This window comes from Agelaius tricolor, unplaced genomic scaffold (assembly GCF_023055355.1).
Source record: "Agelaius tricolor isolate 1412-34295 unplaced genomic scaffold, bAgeTri1.0.p SCAF_18, whole genome shotgun sequence".
NCBI lineage: Eukaryota > Metazoa > Chordata > Aves > Passeriformes > Icteridae > Agelaius > Agelaius tricolor.
The window spans coordinates 10,743,581-10,768,726 of record NW_027269278.1 but is presented as its reverse complement, the minus strand read 5'-3'; the positions used below and the strand labels follow the sequence as shown (position 1 = coordinate 10,768,726).

The window sequence follows — 25,146 nt, the reverse complement described above, 5'->3', positions numbered from 1 at the left end:
AACACCATTTCTGAGACCTGCCAGGGCCAGCAAGGCTCAGCAGCCCTGCCAGCCCACTGCAGGTGCTTTAGCAGCCTCCACAGTGACCAGAATGCTGCCTGGTGGGGCAGCAGCACTGAGAGAGCACTTAAAATTTCTAAGATTTTCTAACACTGCCTGAGGAAGAGGGAAACTGCACCAAGAGCTGAACCAATGTGGAGCTGATGAGCAGATCAGCAAATGCTGCCAATGCCACGTGCATGTTGCACATGTGAGCACATTCAGAGCAAAAAGCTTCACAACTTTGTATTCTCTGCCCTAGAGTCATTGTCATCTTAAGATTCAATGCAAGGATGAAAACAAATCATGCTGTCAAAAAATCATGCATTAGAAACAAATTATTCTCTCTAAATGCATCTTGGCAATATAATTGATAAACTGTGAGTATGTGAAATAATTGAAAAAGCAGGGTGGGAACATACAGGATAAATGACTAAAATAAGAAAGTAATGAACACATGTAAATAAAAGCCACAATCAATAGATATAAATTACTGCGTGACAAACTGTAAATAATCAGAGCATTTCAGGCCTAGAATGTGATCCTTCTCCAGGGAAAACTTGTGTTAGCAAATCTGCAAAAGCCTTAAGAAGAAAACAAGACGACGTGAGGTTATCAGGGCTGTTTGAAATGGCAGACACGATGGATTAGTCCCTGGATTCATTACTCAAAACCTTCACCAGCAGTGTGGAAGTAAGACATGATACCAGCCCACTTCCTTCCTCCACCCCAACATACAAATAATCCTGGCAGGAGTGATGCCCTCAGCCTTTCTCACACTGTTACAGAGAGATTAAAAAAGGGGATGGCATTTTTCCTTCCTGATTTAGCCATTTAGAAGGGGCTTTTGAAGGCTAACTGTGCTCTCTTGATTGACTGCACTTTCTTCCTTCCCCCCCATCTCAGGCATCCTTGTGCTATTCAAAAATAAACACCCACTGCTCCCAGCTTCTGCAGATGCATGTATTGAGGCAGGTTTTTGTCCACCATGGAGGATTTTATCCCATCTCTGTTTCCAGGTCCTAAATCCTTTCCAGATCCTGGGGATTAAATTATCATCAAGACCAGACCATGCCAAGACCCTTCAGCATGAGTGGGAATGCAGCCTGCATCAGGGATGAGCTCAGCCACTGCTGCTGAGAGCATAAAGCAGCCAGAGATCAGCACTGAGGATGGACTGAAGGGATTTGGGATGGATGAGGGCTGGTGGATTTATACCCTGGCCTCCTGGCTGACTCCTGACAATGCAGGTGAGGGATGCAGACCTTCATTTGCTGTTTCAGAACATGGCTGCTTTGTCTGAGCACAATTCTTCACTCATTGCCCAGAGCACAGCAGGAAGGTTCCTGCTCACCTGCCCACTGTGGCTGCCCTAAATCCCTGAATGTTTGGTGAATCATTGCAACACAGAATGGTTTGGTGGGAAGGGTCCCTAAAGCCCATTCAGTTCCACCCTGTGCCATGGGCAGGGACACCTTCCACTGTCCCAGGGTGCTCCAAGCCCCATCCAACCTGGCCTGGGACACTTCCAGGGATGGAGCAGCCACAGCTGCTCTGGCCAATCTCTTCCAGGGCCTCCTCACCCTCACAGGGAGGAATTCCCTCCCAATACCTAATCCAATCCTGCCCTCTCTCATTTTGAAGCCCTTTCCTCTTGTCCTGTCACTCCAGGCCCTTGTCCAAGTCCCTCTCCAGCTCTCTTGGAGCCCCTTTAGACACTGAAAGAGACCCAGAGTTCTCCTCAGAGCTTCTTTCCTCCAGGCTGAACAGTCTCAATTGCTGCAGGTTTATGTCACATTAAATGAAAGTGGGTTAGAACTGGAATAAAAGTTTACTTAGTGGACAGATTTGAAGGAAGGTATCTGCTGCTCTCTAAGACTGAAGCTGGTTTGGAAAGCACCCTCAGGAGCAGTGTTTGGGCAAAGACTGCAACCTCCACCTTGCTGCTGGCTTGCAGACAATATCATGTGGTAAAAATACATCATGCTCTACATCTAGGGGTAATAAGAAGAAAAGAAATGGCATTAAAATGCAAAGTATTGTCAGTGGTTATTTCCATGGAAAGTCCATTTCCATTTAATAGCAGAGAATCCATCATGTTCTGCCTTATTTCAGCTGTGATGGCTCCCAAGAAAAGATGTAGGTCACAGCACGATGAGGCACTGCCTTTGAGAGGAGCTCAAGGTGCAATTTTCAGGTAGTAGAAGGGAGGGTTGCTTTGTCACTTTCCTTTGCAGCCATGCTGGCACTCACCCTTCCCCAAAAGTGCCAGAAAATGTCACTAAATTCAGCTGTGGGGCTGCACCACGTGGTGCAATGTGAATGGGGGCTGAGGGAGCCTGCAAAGAGCTGCTGCAGGGGGTGTGGAAAGGAAAAATGGGCAGAAGGTTTGAAATTCTGGGTACAGATGAAAGCAAGGCTCAGCCAGTAATTCTGCATCTCTACAGGTGCCCAGGAGCCCAGCTGAGTTAATGCTGTGCCACGACTTGCACCAGTCTGGGGCAGGCTGAGCAGCCAAAATGCCCTGAGTTTAATGGAGCCCTACAAGCAGTGGTTTGGGACTTACCCTTGTTTCACTATAACAGAGAGGATTTCATGAGACTCAATTAGCAAGGTAATTAATTAATCAATTATGCAAAACAGATGAGCAATCCGATATCCTGTTCTACAATGATACAGCTCTTTGTTGAAACTTAATTAATACACAGGCTTGGGGACAAAATAAAAAAAAAAAGGGAAAAAAAACCCCAACCCAAATCCTAGAGAAGAATCAGTTGGAGAGAATGATTCCAACAGAGGATGGAAACTGGGCTGGGGACCAGATGGGACGACAGTGGAGTTATTCTGGGTAGTTTAACAACCAGCCTGATGTTTGTCTCACCACTGCAGCCAGCTGAGCCAAATTGGGCTCTCCTGCCTGCCAAGACAAATCTGTGGTAATTCCTTGTGTGTGACTGCTCAGTGCCCACCTTCCCAAGCTGGCTGGTGCTGTACATGATAAGGGAGGTGTTCAGCAGATGTGTTTGTTGTTTTTGTGCCTCCCAGCTCCTCTTGCAGTACCAGGAGGGCTGCAGGGCTGCTCTGCAGCTTTAGGGTCTCCAACAACCACCAAAGCTCACTGCAGGTGCAGGGCTCCTACGTGACCTGTACCAAAAGCAAGGGGGATATTGATCTTCTGTAACAGCCCCTTGTAACCCAAAGTATTTCAATAGCCTACATTAATCTGTGAAAACCTAACTCTTGTTACAGTCTCTGTTTTATTTAATTTTACTTTAGGCTAATAGTTATTTGGGTCAATTCTTTGCAGTTGTGATAAATTGATACATCATCTGTGATGGAGCAAAACTGTGTCAGGGCTTCTGCTTACACAGACTCTTACTCCAATAGTTTTGCATTAACCAGATTTGTGATACTCAATACAGAAAAATCAGTGTCAAACCTGCAAGCCTCTCAAACCCTCCAAATAATTTTAGAGGTAATGTGTTCCCAAAGCTCAAACCAATGTGCTTATGGGCCTTTCCTTTAGCAATATGCTCTGGGGTCGATTTTCCCATGTTCAAGGGCCAGATTGCAAATGTATTGGCTGGGAATGGAGCAGAGTCATGCTCCAGCAATGATTCTTATTGAGTAACTGTAGATGAGAAAAGGCAGTTACTACCTGGCAAAGACCCTGCATTTTAAGGTTTCTTTACAAACTCTCCCTCTGCCCAAGCCTTTAGCGTGGAATTGCAGGAATTTATAGCAATATGTAGAAGAAGCTGATACTCAAGAGCAGTGGCTGCCAGGGACTGTATTTCCTTCTAAGGCTGCTGTCAGAGGGGTTTCTTGCACAGCTACAGCTGGAGGGTGACTGCAGAGCCACTGAGTGCTCCCACCAGAGTCTCTCCATGCCTGTCCCTCACTGCTGGCCTGACAGAATGCTGCACCACCAGAATTTGCTTCTGGCCTTGCTTCTGGCCTTGCTTCTGGCCTTGCTCTTCCCTTCCTCCTGGAGTGGGTGGTTTGTGTGTTTTAAGCCTTGTTTTCAGGGATTCACTTGTTTTCAGGGAAGCACTTACTGGACATTGCCCAGGCTGTAGCAGGAATCTGCCTCTGCAGTTTCTGGGTTTTCATGGGCTCACCCTGAGCTGCTCCAGTCACTGGGAATTCTCCACTGGGAAAAACGAGGTTCAGTCCTGGAAGAAGTGGATTGGACTTCTCTGTCCATGCTCAGGGGATCCATCCTCCTCATTCACAGTTTACCTAAATCTGGTTTCACTGTTTTCCTTTTCTTTCCAAGATTACATGAAACCATCTCTTCACTCTTCCCCCTCACCCCCTCTAAAAGAGCTGGTCTCATTCCAAAAATGGGAGTGTTCAGAAAGTCAAAAGCTTATTAATAGCTCTCTGCCTCTTTTTAATCTATTCAAAAAGCTGTACAGTGTGCAAAGCTGTTGTGACATGATTTTTCTTTTTTAATAACTCACCCTTTGACTGTCAGTATTTAAGGAAAAATGAAACTAATCATCAGTGAAGGCTGTAATGCTATTGTTTTATAGCTGCTGGGGTGCTCAGAAGGAAATTTTGTAAGAGAAGATAAAAAAGAGAGCAAGAGAGAGAGAGGAGGTGTGTGTGTAAGTGTATGCATGCATCTCATATTAGAGGTTTCACAGAACAAACTAAAAAATACATTCATTTGCAAATAATATTAGTAAAATAAGGAAAGTATATATTGGAAAACAGTGAAAAAAGGCCATTTTTGTAAATTTGTCCTGAGTGCTCCTTTCCATGCAGAGGTATGACACCCCCCATATTGCCCAGATTTTACTGAAGATGCAAAATAGAACATTTGGGTGTTGGATGAACTCTACTGTCCTCCAGGTAAGAGTTGTCCTTGCCAACATTTTACCTTGAACCCTAAATGACCTTTTTGTGGCTGGAGCAACATTCCAGCCACAGTCTTCAGTATCAGTGGGGAAGCAAAGGATGTATCTTCTAGGAGGGAGTTCATGGAAATTAGTCCAGGATTCTCCTCTGAAAATGGAGGACAGAGTCATGGAGAAGCTAAATATAAATCACTGCAGCTTATCAGGACATGACAGGTGGCATATAATAATCTACTTTTTAGTAGATTTTAATGTATGAAACCAAAGTACAGCATAAGCCCAGCACAAGTTGTTACAGGAGAGAGGAGCAAAGCAGGGGTGATAAAACCCAGGCTGAACCTTATATGAGGTGTAGAAGGAATTCCCAAAGTGGATATCCCAAAATTCCAGTGGATATCCCATGCCCAGGGGGGTCTAAAGACATATTTACATACATATATAAATAATGCATGTATTGTGTATCTATTTATACACACATTTGTAATTAGAAGGGAGTGGTGTGTCTGTGTACAGTGCATGTGTAATACAAAGCAAAGCTTGCAAGGTAGCTGTAATTTGAAAGCTAGAAGGAATATTTAAAAAAAAAAACAGAGCACCAATCATCAACCCTTTCTGACAACTAAAATCTCATTTACAACTCACACACCTCTAAGCTCTGGATTTCTTTTGCTTTGCTCCCAGCACTCAGTGCCACACACAGCATCTGACATCTGGAACAGCTGAGACACTTCAGCACAGAAGATCAAACACTTCAAAGAGTCTCAGAGTGGTTTGGGAAAGGGAAAACCCAGTTGTTCTCAGAGTCAGGTAAGTGATGTACTGCAAGTGATGTGTGGTACCCACAGTAAAAATAAACTCATGAATGCAGGCAGTTGAACTGAAATTTCAGGCAGGTTCTGGCCCTTGATGGCCCAACTCAGCCAATGGTGTAGGGACAGACACATTATCAGTGCATACCTGATGAGATGACAATTGTGCAAATGCCTGCAAATTGGTTTCTCTTTTCACCTGGTACTTTTAATATTCCACATACAGGAAAAAGGTGATGAAATAACATTTTTAAACTCTGTAATTAGCACTGCAATAATGCTGGCTGTTTAAATTGGTTAATAATATTAAAGACAAGCTCCTATTTAATTATAGAGACACAAACCCAAGTATTTCTAAATGAGGATGGCTTCTCACCAATTGTATTTAATATAATTTTGCCTTCATTTATCATGTAGATAATGGCCACTGCAGAGTGTGGCTGTGTTTGTGGAATTGCCCTGGATACCTTCAGAAGAGACAGAAAAATGTGACAATTTGCAATCTAGAGAAGAAATAGAAATGAAAGCTTCCCCCTCTGCCCTTGCTAGTTCCTCAAAAATCAATTTTAATATAATTTGAAAAGTTCTGATTTTGGTACAGTTATTCCATTCCGTTTGGTTTCATTTCTGCTTCTGAAATAGAGGTTTCTGGAGACCTTGCATTAACTCCACAGATTACAGCTGGCATTGAACAGAGGTATAAGTTATGAAGCAAATATAAAGGAGCATCCATTTCCATGTATGATTAAATGCTGACTCAAGGTAGTGCAGTATTTTTGGTCCCCTAAGTTTAATAAAATTCAGGACAGGCAACAAGGAGTCGCAGACAAATTAAAATTTATTGAGACAGACAAAAATGCAACTATTTCAGACTACAGTTAAGCATTTACAGTTAACCAAAGGTAGCAAAATGCTCACATTCCACTTAACTCCTTATGGAAAAAGCATTCAGAATTTACTATGCAGTTCTACTTACTATGATAGTCTACATCCATCTACAGTAGGGACATCAAACTGAAACACGAAATATTTGGATCTCTCCTTACAGATCTACACATTGAACAGTAACAGACATCAACAGCATTGAGAAAAGTATAAAAAGACCAGAACCCACCTACTGTAGAAAGGGCTTTTTGATGTGTAGTAACTGTACAAGGCAGTCTGTGGGTGAAAGGATGGGACACAGGAGGGGCTGCAGAGAAGCCAACAAATGGAGGGAGCGAAGCTCGAGCGACCTGGTCTGGGTCAGGTGCTGACCTTAGATCTACATCAGTTGCTGCTTGAGGGAGAAAAGGCTACAAAACTCCTAATATCAAAATATTCCCATGCCAGAAATGTACACTGAGACTAACAGACTAGGCTGGAGAGGCAAAGAGAAGCATTCACTAACAAACAGTGTTGTTTTAAATATAAACTTTACATCTTCAATATAAACTGTAGAATAAATATTAAATAAACAGTTCAAATGGTTAAAAATAATAGTACAGAATAGCTTAAAAAAAAGGCAAAGTAAATAAAGAGGATTCTTTGTGTTCACAGCAAAGGCCAGTAATGACCCAAAAAAACCCAGCTGTGCTGAAATCTGAACTCAAAATTTTGATTTAACTACACTGGTTAAAAGGAATATAAAGCAATGCCTAACAGTATCTCATAGACTGTAATATGAAAAGAAAATGAGATTAAAAATTGGTTTGTGTTTCTAAAAGAATGGGACAGAACTCTGATTCCATTTGGCTTGTGTCTCTAAAAGAATGGGACAACTCAGATTCCATTTTTCACAATGAGAAAAATTGTGAAAAATGTTTGGAAGGTCAACGACTTGATTCAGATGGGAAGTAAGTCTTGTTTTGTAAAAAAAAAAGGAAAGAGAAAAAAAAAAGAATTAAATTAAATTAAGTTGGAAGCAGATGAAATCCTTTACAAAGCATGAAAAATGGAAGGGGCTTGATCTGAAGGAGCACAGGTTCTTGGTAGAATCGCTGGTTTCTTTATCACTATTTCATTAAATAGAAGATTTTCTTAATGCATCTCCCCAAACTGGACACACACACATATGCACACACATATCTGTGCATAAATGCATTTATACAGTCACACAAAGATATACATATGTATAAATAGGCTGCAGGTCCCCAGCACGGCAGGATGCCAGTGGATCACCAAAGGGCTTTGTTAAATATCTTTGCAGGATTTGGGAACTTGCTCTCAAAGCAATCCAGAGTCTGAGCTGCCCTTCCAAGCACGTGTGCCCTGCTCCTGCCTGGCTGGACCCTGGAACTGGGCAGGGCTGCCCTGCCCAGCTGCCCCAGCCCATAAATGGCACATTTCCCACTCTGGCTGGAGCCAGAGGAACACTTGCACGAGTCCAAGAGGTGACTGAACGGTCACCTGCAGAGGGGGGTGTGCCTGGGCCCAGGCCAGCATGCCTAGAACAGTTTGTGTGTGTCTGTGTGTGTTTCTGGGTGCTGGGGATGTGCTACCAGAGGCCACCCAAGCCAGCCAAAGCACCTGACCCTTCACCAGGCTGTGCTGGGCATGGAGCTGTTTCACTGGGGCTGTTTCACCACCCCATGTTTGAGCTGGTGAGTCTGAGAGACAGTAATTGGTTTACAGTTAGATGTAAAGCTTTGATTTATAATTCCAACTCTGATTTGGAAGCATCACACGTGAAAGATCACAGCCAGGAGACCACCAGTGGGTGGTGCTGCCATGTCTGCACATGTAACCTCAAAGATGTTCACATTCCCTTTTAAAGGCTTATTTAACAGCTTTAGTTTAACCATCTTGCATGGGACACAGCCCCCTGCAGCCTCAGACCTGGAACTGCCTGCCAGGGCTCAGAGTGCCAGGCTTTGCCCTGGGGAGTGCTGGGCAGGAGAAGGGATTTGCTCTGTGACCTTTGATGGAAGGCACAGCCCAGGATAAACTGTGTTGGCACAGGACTGCCAAAAAACCCCCCTAGCTCTGTGTGGAGAATGAGTCCAGCCAGGAGGATCAGCAGAATCTGCTGATTGTGGAGCTCAGACATGGCAGAATGAAATGGCAGCTCTGTGCCTTGGGCAGGTCTTGCACAGGACAGCAGAGCCAGACCCAGAGAGTGTGGGGTTAATTAAGAAAATACCAGAGGAAAACTAGACAGGATGTTTGAGAAGGAACCTACTGACAGTGTTCAATTGCTTCTCACAAAATCATATTTAGGAGACAGAAATGCTGGGTTATCTGCTCCTCCTGCAAGCTGGCAGGATTTCTGTGGAAGGCAAATAGAAAAAGTGTTCATATGTGTGTGTGTGTCTGTGTGTGTTTGTGTGGTGCAGCTCATGGAAAATGATTATTAAATATATTTTTCTAAAGCTATGGGAAAACCAAAGGGATTTATTTGAGGCAGGGCAGATTGCAGGCCTTTTGCAAATGACTGTGATGGCAGATTTTTGGGAGGATGCAGGGGCGTGAAACAACAAATTCCTCATGGTTTTACACATCCTTCTGCATTAATAATGATTATGTAGGCTTGCTCTTTGTTCTCAGGTCATTGATCTGGATAAATAGGAAATAAAAGAGGAGAAAACAGGAGAGCCCCTGCAGCACATGGTACCTGAAAGGAATTCCACTTCTGATCACATCTGAAAGCAGAGGTCCTGCCCAGAGGGCTGCCAGGCAGGCACTGGCTTTGGAGAGGGCTGAGAGCCAACATCCCCAGGCCAATGTACCTAAAAACTGACTTCTGCCAATCTGTGTGGTATTTTCCAGCTTTCAACTAACTATGTAGACAACCATGTTGTGACTCAATGCTGTCTCCATCTCTATATCCACCATTTACTCAGAAAAAAAATCTAATTAGTTTTTGTTATAAAAAACACATTTTTCATTCTGCAAAATAACTCACTGGCCAACCACAGGCTCTGCTATAATACTTACACCTGCATCCTGATGCAAGAGTGGGGTTAAGGTTCCTCTTACTGCTTCACAAAACAGCAAAACCAATAAAAGATCACCACAGCACATTACTGCATCTGAGAACTGCCATGGGAAAGGACACTGCAAATAATGTAATGTCAATATGCTCTGGTACAAGAGCTTTGAATATATGGGAGGTATTGAGGGAATCACAGATTGGATTTTAATTCTATTCTCTTTTAAGAGTGTGCATTACAAGTGTGCAGCCACACTGAGCCAAGGGGTTTTGCTTTAGAAATATCACCACCTAAAGCTGTTTTTTCAAACAGGTATCTTTACATGAAATAAGGGACAGTTCCTTTTGAGAGCTGGTGTCTTGGGCAGCATTCTGGCTTTGGAAGGAGGGCTGCTCAGTGGAGAACAGGCAGCTCTGTGCTGTGTGAGTGGGAGCAGGGGCTGCCTGTGTGTTATCAGGGACCCTCCTGGTGCAAATGAGCAGCTGAGGAACAGCTCTGGGGGTGGCTATGGTGCTACAAATTCACCAAATGCTCTCCCCTTAAACACTCTGAAAGGCAGATGGACTCTGTCCCTGCCTCGAGGGATTGGTCCATGGCAGCTGCAGCATCTCTGAAGATCAAGAAGGTCGTGTTCCTTTATCAAATAAAGAGTGTCAGTGAGCTGATGGTGCCCTGGTGGGAGTTTTGCCTTCAGTGTGAGCTGGACTGAACCTGTTGGACTCATTCTCAGAGGATGGAAGGAAGGGGAAGTCCTGCCAGTGGGTTTTCTTCTGGATTTAACCCCTGGTACTGGGCAGCCACTGTCCTAAGAGACTTACTCTTCATGGGACATTATAAATACAGGCTGGAAAACGAGGCACCTGCTTTTCCTGCTTCATGAAAGAAAAACCTCTTTCTCATATGATCCAGGTAACAATTTATGACACAAATTCTCTGACATGAGAGGGGCTTCTTAGCCTTTGTATTGTTTTTTTTGAGCCCCTTTCAGGATTCTTTCATAGGACGGATTTCATAAGTGGTGCAAATGAAGATTAAGACACAAAATGGTTTTGAAACAAAACTCATTGCCCCTGTGGATAGAACAAAAATCCCCCAAACCAACTGAACAAAAGCTGTATTCCAAACAGTCCTTTGCTGGAAAAAAAAAGTTGTCATCCAAATTAAATTGGCTATACAAAATTAAACTCAGTAGAGAGGGAATTTTTGTGCCAGGTACTCTCAGATACAATTGCAGAGATATGATGTGAGTTGCAATATTGTGCAAAACGTGAGTCCTCATCATGATGGGCACTACCATATATAACCAATTTCATCATCCTTATCATCATCTTCATCTTCATCATCTTCATTAGCTGCTCTTACATGAATCTTCAGTTTCCCTTCTTTGTCTTTTTTTGTTGCTTCAGGTTCCTCTTCCAAATCATCCAACAATACAACAGATCCACCACTGCCAAAATCCCCTGAGGTTTCTTGCTCTTCTTCTGAAACAGGTGAGCAGGAAAGGTCATTTCCTCACAGAACACCAAATTCCACATTAATCACTATCCTTGTCATGCAAGCCACTGTCATTTGCAATGTTATTTTTTAAATTAATTGGTTCAGCTATTCATGAAACAACCTTAAAATTTCAATTTTCATTCTGAACTAGGAAAAATACATATAAAGTCTGATTTTTTTTTTTTTGCATAAAACACCCCCTTATGCATTTTCTTCCTTCTAGAGGCTTGACTGGAAAATTCCAAACATGTGCATGCAGGGCAGAAAATCATTATTCCTTTGTAAATCCTTTCATTCCATCCCTGCTCTGTATACCATGCTAAAAAATTTTAAAAAATGGTTTTATTTGAGGGCATAAACCTCACTCTGCAAATACAGTTATTGAACCAAAGATCTGTGATGTTATTCTGGGCATCCTGGACCTTCTAGGTCTCTGTTCCTTCTCAAAAAAGAAAGCTGCACTCAAACCATCCCTGAGGCACTCAGAAGGCCTGTAGGTCACATCTGCCTTGTCTGGGCACAACAGCTAATTGGTGATTTCACTTGCCTACATAATATTGTCCTGTCAGCAATTGTATCTGCCTTGGCTGCTAATGCATACAATTTTACACATTTAGGCCTTCTCTTGTCTGGAAAGTTCCAGCAGATGTGCATTCCAGAGTATACAGAATATATTTAATAGCTATGCAGATCAACCCCAGACCCTTAATTTTAATATCACTAACTGCACTTTCCAGGCTGGTAGCAAAAATACCTTAACAGTGGTTATTGCCTGTTAAGTTGTGCTGCAGCCCTGCTGTCCAAAGGAGCCACGAGAGCCCCATTTGTGTGTGAACAGGAGAACAGAGGAGCACTTTGAACTATGCTACTTGTGCTTTCCCTCTTGTCATCATCCTCAGAGGTACAGCAAAGGCAGGGTTACTGCAGTGTTAATTCCCCATTGTCTGAGGAAAGCAGATCATTACTCACCACAGCTGACTGTGCCTTGCTTTCTGGAGCCAGCTATCTCATTGCCATACTTATCAACACACCAGCACTGCCCCGTGCTGCCATGGCACTGCGTGGCTTTGTAATAACCCTCGTCATTGCAGCGGGGGATGAAAGCACCTGAATAAAACATAAAGTGTGCTCAGTAATGCAGGCCTCTGCAGGAGCAAACACACACACAGGGAATTAGGAACTTAGCACTTATATACATGAAGATCTTGACAATGTTGGCAAGGAAATGCGTGCGATTATCCGGTGCCTGAAAGAGTGAAGGAATTATTTCTGGTGAACTCTTTTCACACAGCCTGGTCACAGTGTATAAATGTGTGCTCATATCCAGCACACAGAGGAGGGTGTCACACAGCTCTAGAGAGAGCTTCAGTCTGCCCCTGAATGATTGATATTCCCACTGAGCCTTTTCACATTTAACTCCTGGTTTTAAACTTTTCTTCCCGACTGGATTATTACCCCAACTTCATTAGTTCTGCATTTCCCCTCCTTCAGTGTTTATCACATGAGTCTTTCCACAACACTGTAATTATCCCTGGAAGGTATCTGCCATCTGCTTGCTATTCATACTAATCTCAGGCACATCCCCTGACTTATTGAGAGCTCCCATGTATAAAAGAAGAAATAATGCACAGGCTTTACAGAGAGGGGCAACAGGATCTGAGTCAGTAAGTCTTTGGATTTGAAGCCCAAGTTTTGTCTCACAATAAAACCAATATATTTCAGCCTTGTAGAGTGTGGTTCATTCTGGCTTCTGCAGAGAGGGAAACTCTCAGGAGAAACCTATGTTATTGTTCCCACAGATACAGCAAATGTACTTCAGTATGAAAAGCCCTCTTGTTCTTGGAGATGAGTTAGCTTTATTCCCACTGGAGGTCAGCACATTCATTTTTCCCTTCTTTGTCAATTGCTTCAATTTGAAACATGACATAAACACCCCCTTGCCCCCAAATTTCTTGTCTCAAACGATTTTTGAGAAAGTGTTTTTCTCCTTTGTCAAAGATACCAGTGATTTACTGGTGGTTCAGTAAAGTTTTTTAACTAGTTCCATGTGTAGCATCTATTCAGACAGCACATGTGTCAAAGGGGCCACTTCCACTACATTTCTCACAGGAAAAGATGAATGAGAAGGTGCTGCCCAAATGTCACCAGATTTCCTATATAAAAGACATAAAAGTGGAAGTCAGTCAGTCTCATGCACACAGAGAGTGAATGTGAAATTCACACAAAGTGAATCTGAATATCCAAACTCGTTGCTCTGCAGATCTTGTCTAAAGTTTGAGTGCTGCTATTACAGGTCTGGGAGATGAGAAGAGAAACCTTTGAACACCTGCAGAAATCTTTGTATATCACATCAGTTTTGGAGACCACATCCATGAGTGAGAGTATTTTAAATAATGTCAAAGCATGGTCTTGTAATAGGTTTGCTAATAAGAATCACCATTATGTACAAATGTAAGCATGCTGGCAACTATCAAAGATTAATTTTCACTATAGTGAAAATAGTTTTAATAACAAATATATGTATTTTCCTTGGCAGGTTTTTGTAAGTTAATAATCAGTGTTTAAAACTTCATTTCACTATCAATTAGGAAAGATATTTTTTTCATATTTATGCTCATGTCCTGCCTCTGATAAGCACTGCAGGTGTTTATCAAACCATACACAGCCTTGGAAAAGTGCTCAGGTGCTGACTGGGAGCTGGTGTAAATCAGCACAGCTGTACCCATGTCACTAGAGGTGCCCTTTTATATCTGATCAACATCTGGCTCCAGGGAAGGATCAAAGGGGGAACCTCAGGGGCATTACAGGGTGAGCACAGAGCAGCTTCTGCATTTTAAACTGCTTCATGCTTTCTCTTTTCCTAGGGCAATGCAACCTTTTCCTTCTTTCAAACAGGCCTTTTTGCATAGTTGCACTGTTTCTTGTAAGGTATGAAAATGTTCCACGCTGCCTATAAAAGCTTTAAAAGATTTAAAAATAAATTGTGGCCCAGGCTCAGAGCCAAGATAACTGTGTGTGAATAGATTCACACTTTGGGTCACAGTGAAGAGTGGAAGGTGCTTTTCCTTCTGCGTGGGAAATTCGTGCCAATTTCTATGTAACACTGGAGCTTTAAATATTTATCTATGCCCACTAATGTCCCAGTATTTGCCAGCCATCAGAGGGAGGATGCAGCATGTCCTCTCTGATGTGTCAGGTGCAGGTCTGGAGAGGATAGAGTGGCTGGGAACAAGTGTTGTACAACGTGATGATTCTCCCTGTGAATTGTACACAAATGTGGACAAATCAGCCTGTCTTTGTTGGAAATGAGCTGGCTACAAGCTCTGCTGTCCTGGAGCATGGCACCCAGACAGGCCATTTGCTGGGTTTGGCATCAGGGAACATCTGGAGCTTTCCTCTCCAGAGGTTCTCGCACAGGCAGTGCTTCCCACAAGCCTGGGCACCACAAAATGTGAGTTCATCCCCACAAACTGCCCCAAGCTACTGAATCCTGCCTCCCCACCTCCCTTTGTCCTGGGAAAGGTTTAGTTATTCCACACAAACTTGAACAGCACTGATGCATCTGTATCCTCTCTATGGACCCAGACCTAGACCTTTTTTTTTTTTTTCATAATTTCCTTATCAATATAACACTCCCCTTCCTTAGAGAAAAGGAGGAGAATAATTATATGCTAAAGATAGAGGTAAAAGCCTGTCAGAATTAAGTACTAGCCAGCACACAGCTCCTGGTATTAGCTATTATATTAGCTGAATCCACAGGGTTGATATAGGAGAAAACAGTGATGGGAGCAGAAATTTATTACTTTAGTGGAGTGGGAGAAGCATTACCAGTCTGCACAGTTGTATGCTCTAAAAGTACAGTCTCTGCAGTTAATTGTACTCCAGATAAATCTGGTAGGAAAAGATGAATAGTGCTGTTTACTTTTTAATTCAGTCTCCTGGGATGCTAGACTTCATTTGAAAGCCTCCAAATTCAACATATCTAATGGCAATGGCTTTGAAGTACTTTGTTGCAACTGTCATGTGTTTTGAAAAATATATAGAGAAGGAAATATCAAAAGTCATCATTTTTATCAATGGATACAAGTTAACAAAAATATTCTTCGTGCTAGTGCCCAGACTGTAAGTGCTGTGCTCTCTATGTCAGGGTCAGAGGAGGAAAGAGAATAATTAAATATTACTTTCTCTGAAAATACTCATCTCTTTTCAACTTTGCCATTGCTACAAGTCACATGTATGTTTGAGCTTCATTTGAATGATTTTTCAGACAGTGAAGAGAAAAGACAATGTTTTCTGCTGTATAAATAGCTCTTATATCAAATTAAAATCTCCATGACAGGTGTCATTATGCAGGAAGACTTTCAGGGTAGATGAAGCAAAGAGTTCCTCTTTATATTATAATTTTCTAGCTTGTGGAACAACCTGTGCCTGACACCTTGATTTGTTGAGCTTCACCACCTTCATTCTTCTTCTATTTTTTTTTTTTTATTAATACAGTTGACTAGAAGTTATTTGTGCTGAGGGACCATTCTTACTCCTTTTACTTTGTCATTTTACTCCTGCTATTGTGATCAGATCCCAGGGACATGTGCTACAACCACCTGCATGTTGAACTACCTGCAACCCAGGCATCATTCTTCCCACACACCAGAACAAACTAATGTTTCAACCTAGGTGACATTTATTGCACGTAGAAAATAACAGCAAAGCATAAAATAAATATGGGATAGTCAAAGCTATCTGTTAAGAACTGGGCTTCTTATTCTTTTAGGTGACTTTGAAAATCATGACACCCATGAGACAGAGAACATTGTGACTTCCTCTGCCACAACATTCCCTTGAACACAAATGCAGAATATTTACTGAATGGAGCACACATATCCCAAGTGATCAATCCTCCCTTTGCTCCCACAGCCAGGAACAGCAGGAGCTGTGACTCTGAAACATCCTAATCTTCACGTGAACTTGCAATGAAAGGATGATGGATCTAAACCACAGTCCCTGTGGCCTTTAGGAATGTTTATTCTTCATTTAAACCAATGAATCCAGGTTGGGATTGTTCACAAGGCACCTGAACCTTGAGCCCAAATGGCAGTGGCATCTGGGAGGGGCAGGATTTGGCAGAGCTGAGCTTTTGCAGGGTGTGCTGAGTATGGAGCAGCAGCAGGCTGCAGTGTGGGAGGCACCAGCAGCCTGCAGCAGAGCTGTGCACACCCTGGGCTGCAGCTGGGGATGCTCTGGGAGCCTGACATGGTCTCCATGATGGGGCTGACAGCTGGGCTGAGCTCAGCCACTCCTCAAGGGGGAAGTGCAGGGCTTGCATCTGTCCTGCCATGCCTCAGGGGCTGGGCTCTGTGGGCACAAATGTGCTGGGACACAAGTTTTGGTAAAACACCAGCACACAAACACCAGGCCACACATCACTGGCTGATTTTAGGGTAGGGAATTAGTCACTTGAAATTTTTTCAGTTCAGCAACCTGATTTTTCAGCAATTAATTGGGAGATGCCAGGTGGGGATTTATTTAACCTAATCTTAGATATCCATCAGAGTAAGTCATGAATCAATTCAGGCTCCCAATAGGCATGAGAGAGGGACAGGCATGACCACATCTTACAGCATGAAGCATCCTGCAGGCTGCCTAAAATGAGGTGGTATGAATTCCTGTTTTCATATACAAAGAATATACTGAAACATTTTAAGGAGTGATTAGGCAAAATTGAACCCCAAGGAAAGCCTGCATTGTACCATAACTGGAAGGGAACATGAATGCATTGGCTTTGCACCTTCAGTCACCCTTCAAAAATGGGAGCCTTGAGTATCAAGCAGCCTCCCAGTACTTACTGTGGCCTGTGAGGGGATGAAGGCAGTATTAAGCTCTGTGCAGACAAGGCTTTGCATTTCTGGAGAGCTGTAAATTAGCTCTGAACCCGTTGCCACGCTGACACCTGTTCTGTGTGTTGCTATCTCATTATTTGTTTAATTTCATAGTGTCAGGCCTACGCTCCATGCTGCATATTCCTGACTCAAAACATTAGTCTCTAATTGAAAAACCATTACTGCATATAAAGTTACAATAATCACAGAAGCTTTAATTAGTTGAGCAAATGAATAGCAAGTAATCGAACTTACCCAACAGACTCTTCCCTCTACTTAGCTTTTGAATTCTATTCATTTCATTCTGGCAAGGAAGACCTAAAATATAATGTATAAGAATCAGTTTCCAGATGGCACGGGACAGGCTCTGTAATGAGTGGCTTCACTGCTGACATGAAATGTGGGCTACTGTACACCTGGGACTGAGAGAAGCCCATATGCTGGTACTGTACTGCAAAACAAATTTATGTCATTAGCTCCACTAATTAAAAAAAAAAAAAAAAGGCAACACTGTAGTTGAGAGTAGTGTTTGGGGGCCATTTTAATTGTTAAACCATTCTACCTCTCTTTTCACCAAACTGACATCATGCCAGCTCCATGATTTATGACTTGCTAATTGGCTAAATTCTGTGTTAATAGAAGAGTAAATCCTTGAGCTTTCTATCAGCAATAGAGCTTATTTCTCGACTGTCTGCAGTGACACTTACTACTTTATTTGCTTTAATGATCAAGGGATGTTAATATAGTTCATCTACGACCATAAACATGGTTCCAGAATGCCCTTCACACTGGTGCTGAGCAAAAGGGCTTTTAACACACCTGCCTGCCAATGAGCAAACTCTACAGGCAGGCCCTGAGACACAGAGAGAGCCAAAGAGCTCCTCTTTGCATGGCCCAGCTCACCTCCTGGCTTCTGGAAGCAGTAGCACCACTCGTTGTTGGAAAGCTTCCCATCCTTGAAGGAGTCACAGGAGTTGAAGAGAGGTTTGACACACGGCTCATACTTATCCAAGTAAATGGCACTGATCTCCGAGGGGTCCAGCAGCAGGTCATAGTTCATGTCAAGCTTGTTGAACATCCAGCCTAAGGAATCCTTACAGATTGGTAGGATGCTGGTGTCAAATCCTGTAAGAAGACAGGCAAATATTCTCCAGCTGAACCCCAGCATGCCCCCAGTACAGGAGCCACTCTAAGGTGGAGCCCTGCCAACTTTTGTTTTTGTGGCTGGACTCTGAACACTGAGCTGACTTGCCCAAAGCAGAACAAAATCCTAAGACTGAACTGACTGTGTAAGGCTTAAACCCAAGCACAGCTACAAACCAGAGCACTACTCACACTCTGTGGGAGCTGTGGGGTAAAGAGGGCTGAGCTTCAGAACTGGTTTCTGTAATTTAAAGTTATCTCTACTCAAAAAATTCTTGCTTTTTTTTTCCTTCAGTCCTCAGTCCAAGTGTCTTGGCCTGGTTCCAGGAAACTGAAATGTGATGAGAAAAGGCTGTATCCACCATATTTTCAACCTAGACTGTATCTGAATGCAATTTAAATCCTGTTTCCCAGACTCATTTCTAGTTGTCTGATCACATTCTTTCCTGCTGCGCTCTCACCTTCTACCTCTCATCCTTGCTTTTCACTTTTCAAAGGCCTGTCTGTGGTTTGTGACAACAAACTGCTTTGATCTGGACTGTGAGCTGTCTGGGGGAGAGAAGAGGTGAAGTGTCTCTGTTCCTCACATCGCTCTGAGGGAGGGCACAGCCTCAGCTGGAGCTGCCCATGCTCTTGTATGCTGTACCAGCACCTTCCTGCAGCAACACAGGGCTCTGCTTCTCCAGCGCTTTGGAAACCATCACCATCATTCATTTTAACAGCCCAGATTCTTCAAAGACTGCTGCAGCAGCAGTGGTTATCACAGAAAGCCCAAGTCATGCATATAGATACCCACTGTGTATATGAGAGACACGTTCCAGTATCCTGCAGTCTCCAGAAAAACAGTGGGGTGGGGCACTATAAATCCACACTGGCATGGTATTTTTTCAATGCTTAAACTAAATTCCAAGTTATCTACAATGTAAGGAAGTATATTTGTAATACAGAGATAATAAATCTGATAACAAGGGTATTGGTTTCAACCAGGACTCAGAAACATGAAATCCACTGGTTGGGGATTTGCAGGGACAGAGGGCTCCTGACACCCTGGGCCCCTGGTGCTCACACTGCTCCAGCTGGGAGCAATAACCTGCCTGTGCACTCTCACTCTGCTTTGGGCCTGAGAAGCCTGATGAGCTTTTTCCTTCAGCTGCAACTTTCACTGAAAGAGGCTAAGCTTAGCTTTGTTTGCTGTATGTGTCCCTTTCAGGATGCTGCTTTGTTGAAGTGAAGCTGAGATGTTGCTGGAATCATGCTGACAGTTTGCACAAGCTCTGCACCCTACTCGCTATTTTAGGCATGAATCCAAAGGAGAGCAGGGCTTTTTGCAGGAAGCTGTGGGTTTTGTATGCAGCTGTGGCTATAGGTTGTCAGTGACACAGAGGGACAATCAGAAGGGTCTACTAATGGGAAGGTTTGTGTCATTCATAATACATGTTTCTCTAAAGAAGGAAGAAGGTAAAGCCATTTCCTCAGGGCTAGAGCAGCTCAGAAAGGGAAGAGAGAAATCATGCTGAACATTTCATCACATTTTTATGCTGTTATCTCCCATAACATTATCTAATCATGTTTGAGCACAGTGAAAAAGAACAAGGCTGTGTGAATAGATGTAGGAGGGAGCTCCTTGCCTTGCTGAAGCAATTAGAAATATTGATTTAAATAATTGAAGTCATCTAAAGAAGGCAAGCAGGACTTGGTCACTCTGCAATCTTTTGTCAAGTGAAAGGATTTAAGATTCCTCACCTTTGCCTTTACAAAGCAACAGGAGCAGGACACCCAGTCCTGCCCTGTGCAGGTGTTTGGTGCCAGATTCCCCCACACAGGGCAGGTTAAAAGTAGTCAAACAGGCAGGGGTAGATCATTCCAGCAGGGTGGAGCTGGGATCAGCTCCAGCTATCCCAGTTTACCAGTTTTCAGGAGAAAAAGAGCTAGTTTCCAATGTCTGCTCTTTTCTGCACAGATGCTCTCTCTGACAATGGATTTTACATGTGGTGGTGGCACTTACTGCTGCAATGGATGAGTAACTGCAAGGTGTGCTGTGTCATCAGTTGAGTATGGTACGTGTTGCTCAGCCCTAATAGTCCCTAAAGGCATCTCTTAACTGGCAGGGACCAAAGCAGGGAGATCTGGCATGAACTTGCCCCTGACAGTGCCTATAGATTATTTCTGAGTCTTGTTGTCCTCCCTGTTGGGAAATCTCCACCTGTGTGTGCAATGGGGATGCACCACCAGCCTGCCCTCAGCACAGATCTGTCCGAGCAAATCACCAGCAGTGACTGCAGTGAGCACAAAGCTGCTCTGTGACACACCATCAGGGCTGGATGGGAGATACAGCTGGGAAAGGTCACTCAAGAAGACAGTTAATGACATTAATTGAAGAGGTTTTGATTATCATTTCTTATAAACAGGGGAGCTTTCACTGCTGTTACCTGAGTTTCAGATTAGATTTATTAAGAGGCTGGTTTACTAAACAGTGCTGGATTATCAGACAATGTGGCCTGGAAGTCCTGAAATATTGAAGTGGTAGGTGTGACAGAAAGTCCTTGGCTAGATGGTCATTATCAGTGGAAAGTTAATTCTTTAATTGTCCCCCAGTATGTTGTTGAAGGTAAATAGCAGCTCCACTTCATATTGTCTCCTGATAAAAGGTGCTGCCCATAAATTGCCTCTGCAGCCCAAACCCAACAGCCCTCGATGCTCTCAGCACCCAGCACCAGGAGTGAAAGCCAAATGTCCCCTAAATGTCCAACACAGGCTCTGATTCATGGCATAACCAGGGCAGCTGATGCAAAATGGCTTTTGGAGCTCACTTACCTTCCCTGGGAGGTCACTGTGTTCCCACTGTGTCTGGTAAGGCCAAGTGATACTGACTGAATTAACTTCTTTTTAGACTCTTTTGATATACTTATCTATAAATATGAAGCAATTTTCTGGATGAAATAAACCACATACTATAATTCTGTGAAGAATTCAGTGCTTGGTTAACAGGCCAAATTTCCAGCACAACAGCCCCAGAATAAGCAACTTCTGTGAGAACTCTTCTGCATTTTCTGCTCATCAGCTCAGTGCTGCAGTGCCTTTGGTGAGAAGCAGGAGGATGGTGCAGGCTCCACATCCCTCTTGGCTCCTTGGCAGAGGCTGCCCACACAGATGCCAACTAATGCCAGCTGAGGTGGTGGCTGCTCTCATTTGGACACCTGCTCACAAGGACCTGGACTAAGACCATCTTGTTCCTCTTTTCAACTGACAGCTGTTCAGCATCCTGACAACTTTCATTCACTACAGAGCTGGAAGGAAATCAAGCTGGTGACCTACATGTAAAAGTCTCTCATCCCATGAACACATAAAATGCTCCACCTCCTCTGAATGAAAATGGAATTAAATTTAAAAAAGTCTTTAGGTGAAAATCTTTATTAAAAATAAACACACCTTCTGGCATGAAAGACTTATTTTCCCCCTTCAAGAGTTGACTTACATGAGCCATTTTTATTTTATTAAAGTATGCTACAATTAAATTAACCTAAGGGGTATAATTAACCTAATTTCCCCCATCGCTTAAAATAAAAGAAGGAGAAGAATGTTCCCCAGAAAAAAAATCCTTTATATTGCATAGACCTCTAGTAAAAGAAAAACAACACCCACTTCAACCAGGGAGACTATCTGGATACAATATGGGGATGTTATGAATTATCAACAGGCTCAAGAGCAATTTGAATCTGATCTTGCTACCTAATTAGTTTTATTATTTCCCTATGTCAAAACATGTCCCTGAGTTTCTTACATCATTTATTGAGGAGATTTTAATTGCACAAAGCCTTCAGAAGACAAAGTACCTGGCCCACAGTGCTTTGCTGGGATCAGAGCTCAGGGAAGGAAGGTTTGAAATCTAAACACAATGATCTTCCTCCTCCTTTTCCTTTCAAGAGAGTTACAAAGAAAATAAAAAGGAGTGTACTTTTTTTTCCTTTACCTGGGGGTGAACATAATACACTCAAAATGCTTATTTACACTCACACTAACATCTTGAAAAATTAATGTAGCACAGAGAAATCTCTGCTGGAAAACCTTCTCTGGACAGCTGATGTGTCCGAGGCATTGGAGTCATGGCATCCCACCATCTGCTCCTTCTGCTGCCACGGGGGCACACCCAAAATGGATTATTTGAGGAGGTTCATGCCTTTTCAAACCCTGCAGGCACAACCAAACCAGCTCAGTTTAATGAAGTGAAGTGTGTGGTGAGGAGGGCAACACAGGCTGAGCCATAAAAAAGGGCAATGTGTACATCAGAGTGCGGGTGTCCTGTTTGCCAGGATTCACAAACATCCTTTCCCACAGCTTGGGTATGTGAACTTTGCTTTGAATTCTGAGTTTAAGGTGTCTTTCATTTTTACAAATGTTTGAAGTTGGAGAGAGCCCAATACTGCTGTCCTCACCCTGTGTGTATTTTCAGTGCCACCAGGGAGAATGTGAGCTGCAGAATTTGGCACATGCAGATTGATTCATGAATTCTGTTGCAAAGCCTCAAAAAGAAAAACAAGCCCAAGTTTTGTGGCATTCAAAAATGGCTTAGGCATCTAAACTCATAAAGTTTCTTTCTTCTTTTTTTTTTTAATTGATATAGAAGAAAATAAGAAAATGTAGAAAATGTGCCAAACTAAGTCAACAGTCTAAAAACGAACATTGTTGAGAGCAAGTGTTTAAAATCATCAGTCAGCCTTTCAAATAAAAGCTGCCAGGAATCAAACTAAACTAAAAAGAGATAACAGCTCCTCTGTGAATCAGAGCAAACACTGCAGAATTACCAGGAATGTTTTTCTCACTGAAATTGCTTAAGGAAAAAACCCCAAAAAACAACTACTCAACACCTTTAGGATTTGGTCTCTGGCAAGGTCACCATGAGGATGTCACGAATCATCTGCATGAAAACATCCTTTTGACAATCTGATAAAATGAGATTTCCTATGATTCTGGGCCTAAAGGACTTCAAATAAAGTTTAAAGCCTCTAAGGCTTTCTGTCATGGGGTTTGAAATGAATTCACATCTGGAAGCCATGATTAGCTGTACATCCAGTTGCTTTTTGCACTGTGCTTCGGATCCTCTGCATGAGAATATCTTTTTTTGGAGCACTGTTTCAGAAATAAGTAGGACATGCAATTTTAAAGACTCTGACTTTGTAGTAAATACTGTGCAAAATAAGGGACACATGAAAGAAGATGATTTACACAGAACATGACTTGTTTCACCAAAGAGTTTTAAGATGTGTGGTGGAATTACTGGGTTTGTCTGTAGTTTTGAGCAATACTGCTCATGGTATATTCTCTTTAGGAAGAGCTAATCTGCTGCTACCCCAGCTCAGATGTAGCAAAAAATCGGGGCTGTGGAGACCTGGACCAACACAAAATGCTCACCCTGATGTGCTGGGTCTGCTCTAGTGCCCCTGTAGTCTCTGCAGTGTCACTCTACAGGGACACCAGGTGAAAAGAGCCATAAAAGCAGCAGCTGCTGGGCCCTTCCAATTCTGGGTTTGGACCCTGGCTTTAGAGAGCTCACCCCAGAGAATCAGTGAAGTGAAGTGAGGCACACACCTAGATAAAACTTGTGCATCCTGCTTTGCAGCCCAAGGGCCCATGTGTCTTGGGACACTCTTTAAAAGAATTAATGAGTCCTTACAGAAAGTGAATTTGCATCTGCTCTCTGATGAGCATGACCTCTTTTAATGCTGTTATCTGAATCCTTCCCCTCCCTGGTGGCTAAATGACATCAAAATCAGTCATGTTGGCTTAACCCACAGAGAGTAAATGTCCTCTAGACTGTTCATCTTCTTTCTTTCTTAAAAAAAAAAATGCATCAAAGGAGGCAAAGATGGTGTTATTAAATACCTAGGGCACAATGGGCTCCAGCTTTCTCCACCATTTAACTCTTCTAGCTACATGGCTCAGATGTGGATGTTTTGATTATTCTTTCCCTTACATAAACTGTTAGCAGAAAATTTCAAAGTAAAATGTGAGTTTTTTCCAGCATTGGCATAATGTTCCCTATGCTTGTATGCCATATTTTCATCTTATGCCACCGACATTGTGTTAGAAAATGCTTGGTCATAAAACTGGTGGTTAAGCAGAGACCAGAGTCCAACCCCAAGAAATGATTTGGATGCAGCCAGGTTGAATTGGAGGATGATGGAATTTAACAGTACAGACACAAACTACACCATAATAATTAACCCCAGCTCTTGAGAGAACTCCCTGAGCAGTTGCAGTTCCTCATACAGGGGTGTTCTCCATGGCCTTCAGACATTTATTTGCCTGATTAACTTGTGAAGGTCTCTCTGTCTCTGACTGCCAGTTTCTAGAGCAGAGAGAGAGGACAGAAGGACTGCATCTCCTTCAGAAAACAGCATTTATTTGCAGGACAAGGTCTCAGGTACCTGCTTGTTCACTGGCACCTGCCTGACAGGATGCCAGTGAATAAGCAGGTGGTGCTTGCAGCACCACCAGCAATGCTCAGTTCAATTCTCTCAGGCTGGGAAGCTGCTACAACCCCCAGTGTTGAAGGGGAAAGGGTTCCTTACTGCCTTGTGCTGTCTCCGAGCTCGTGGGTTTGATGACACGATTGGCATCCTCGTGCAGGGCTCCAAACCAGTCCTTCAGCCTCGAGGCCAGACTCCTCAGCTCCTTGTCTGTGCAAGCTAGGAGAGAACAAAGCAGCAGGCTGAGCCAGGGCCACCAGGGAAAAGCCTCTCCCCAGAGAGTCCATTAGAAAAATTGTGTTTATGGTTGTAAAGTTCTCCTCATTAAGAGCTCTGAAGGAAAAAGAGAAGGTCAGGGAAAAGGATGCAAGATAAAAAGAAAATGTAAGTCATGATGAATTTTAAGTTGTACTCAAGTACTTCCTTGGAAGCTGACACGAGTGGTGATGGGAGAAGTGCCATACAAAGCTCCCTGCCAGTTGGCAATTAGAGCTATGTGACTATTTAACTTAAATGTTTTCACCTTTTAGCATTTCAGA

At 43.0% G+C, this 25,146-nt stretch overlaps 1 protein-coding gene across 1 annotated transcript in view; it reads right to left on the bottom strand.

Moving 5' to 3' along the window:
* Nucleotides 1-6,533: 6,533 nt before the first annotated feature.
* The window catches only part of SPOCK1 (SPARC (osteonectin), cwcv and kazal like domains proteoglycan 1), a 270,292-nt gene continuing 251,679 nt past the window's right edge, over nt 6,534-25,146 (bottom strand). Inside the window, exons 7-11 of the mRNA XM_071443258.1 lie at nt 24,710-24,826; nt 17,901-18,122; nt 17,253-17,315; nt 12,091-12,228; nt 6,534-11,105 (exon numbers count right to left, since the gene is read on the bottom strand). Coding sequence (XP_071299359.1) covers nt 10,915-11,105; nt 12,091-12,228; nt 17,253-17,315; nt 17,901-18,122; nt 24,710-24,826 — 731 coding nt within the window. The 3' untranslated portion in view covers nt 6,534-10,914. The remainder of the gene's footprint in view (nt 11,106-12,090; nt 12,229-17,252; nt 17,316-17,900; nt 18,123-24,709; nt 24,827-25,146) is intronic.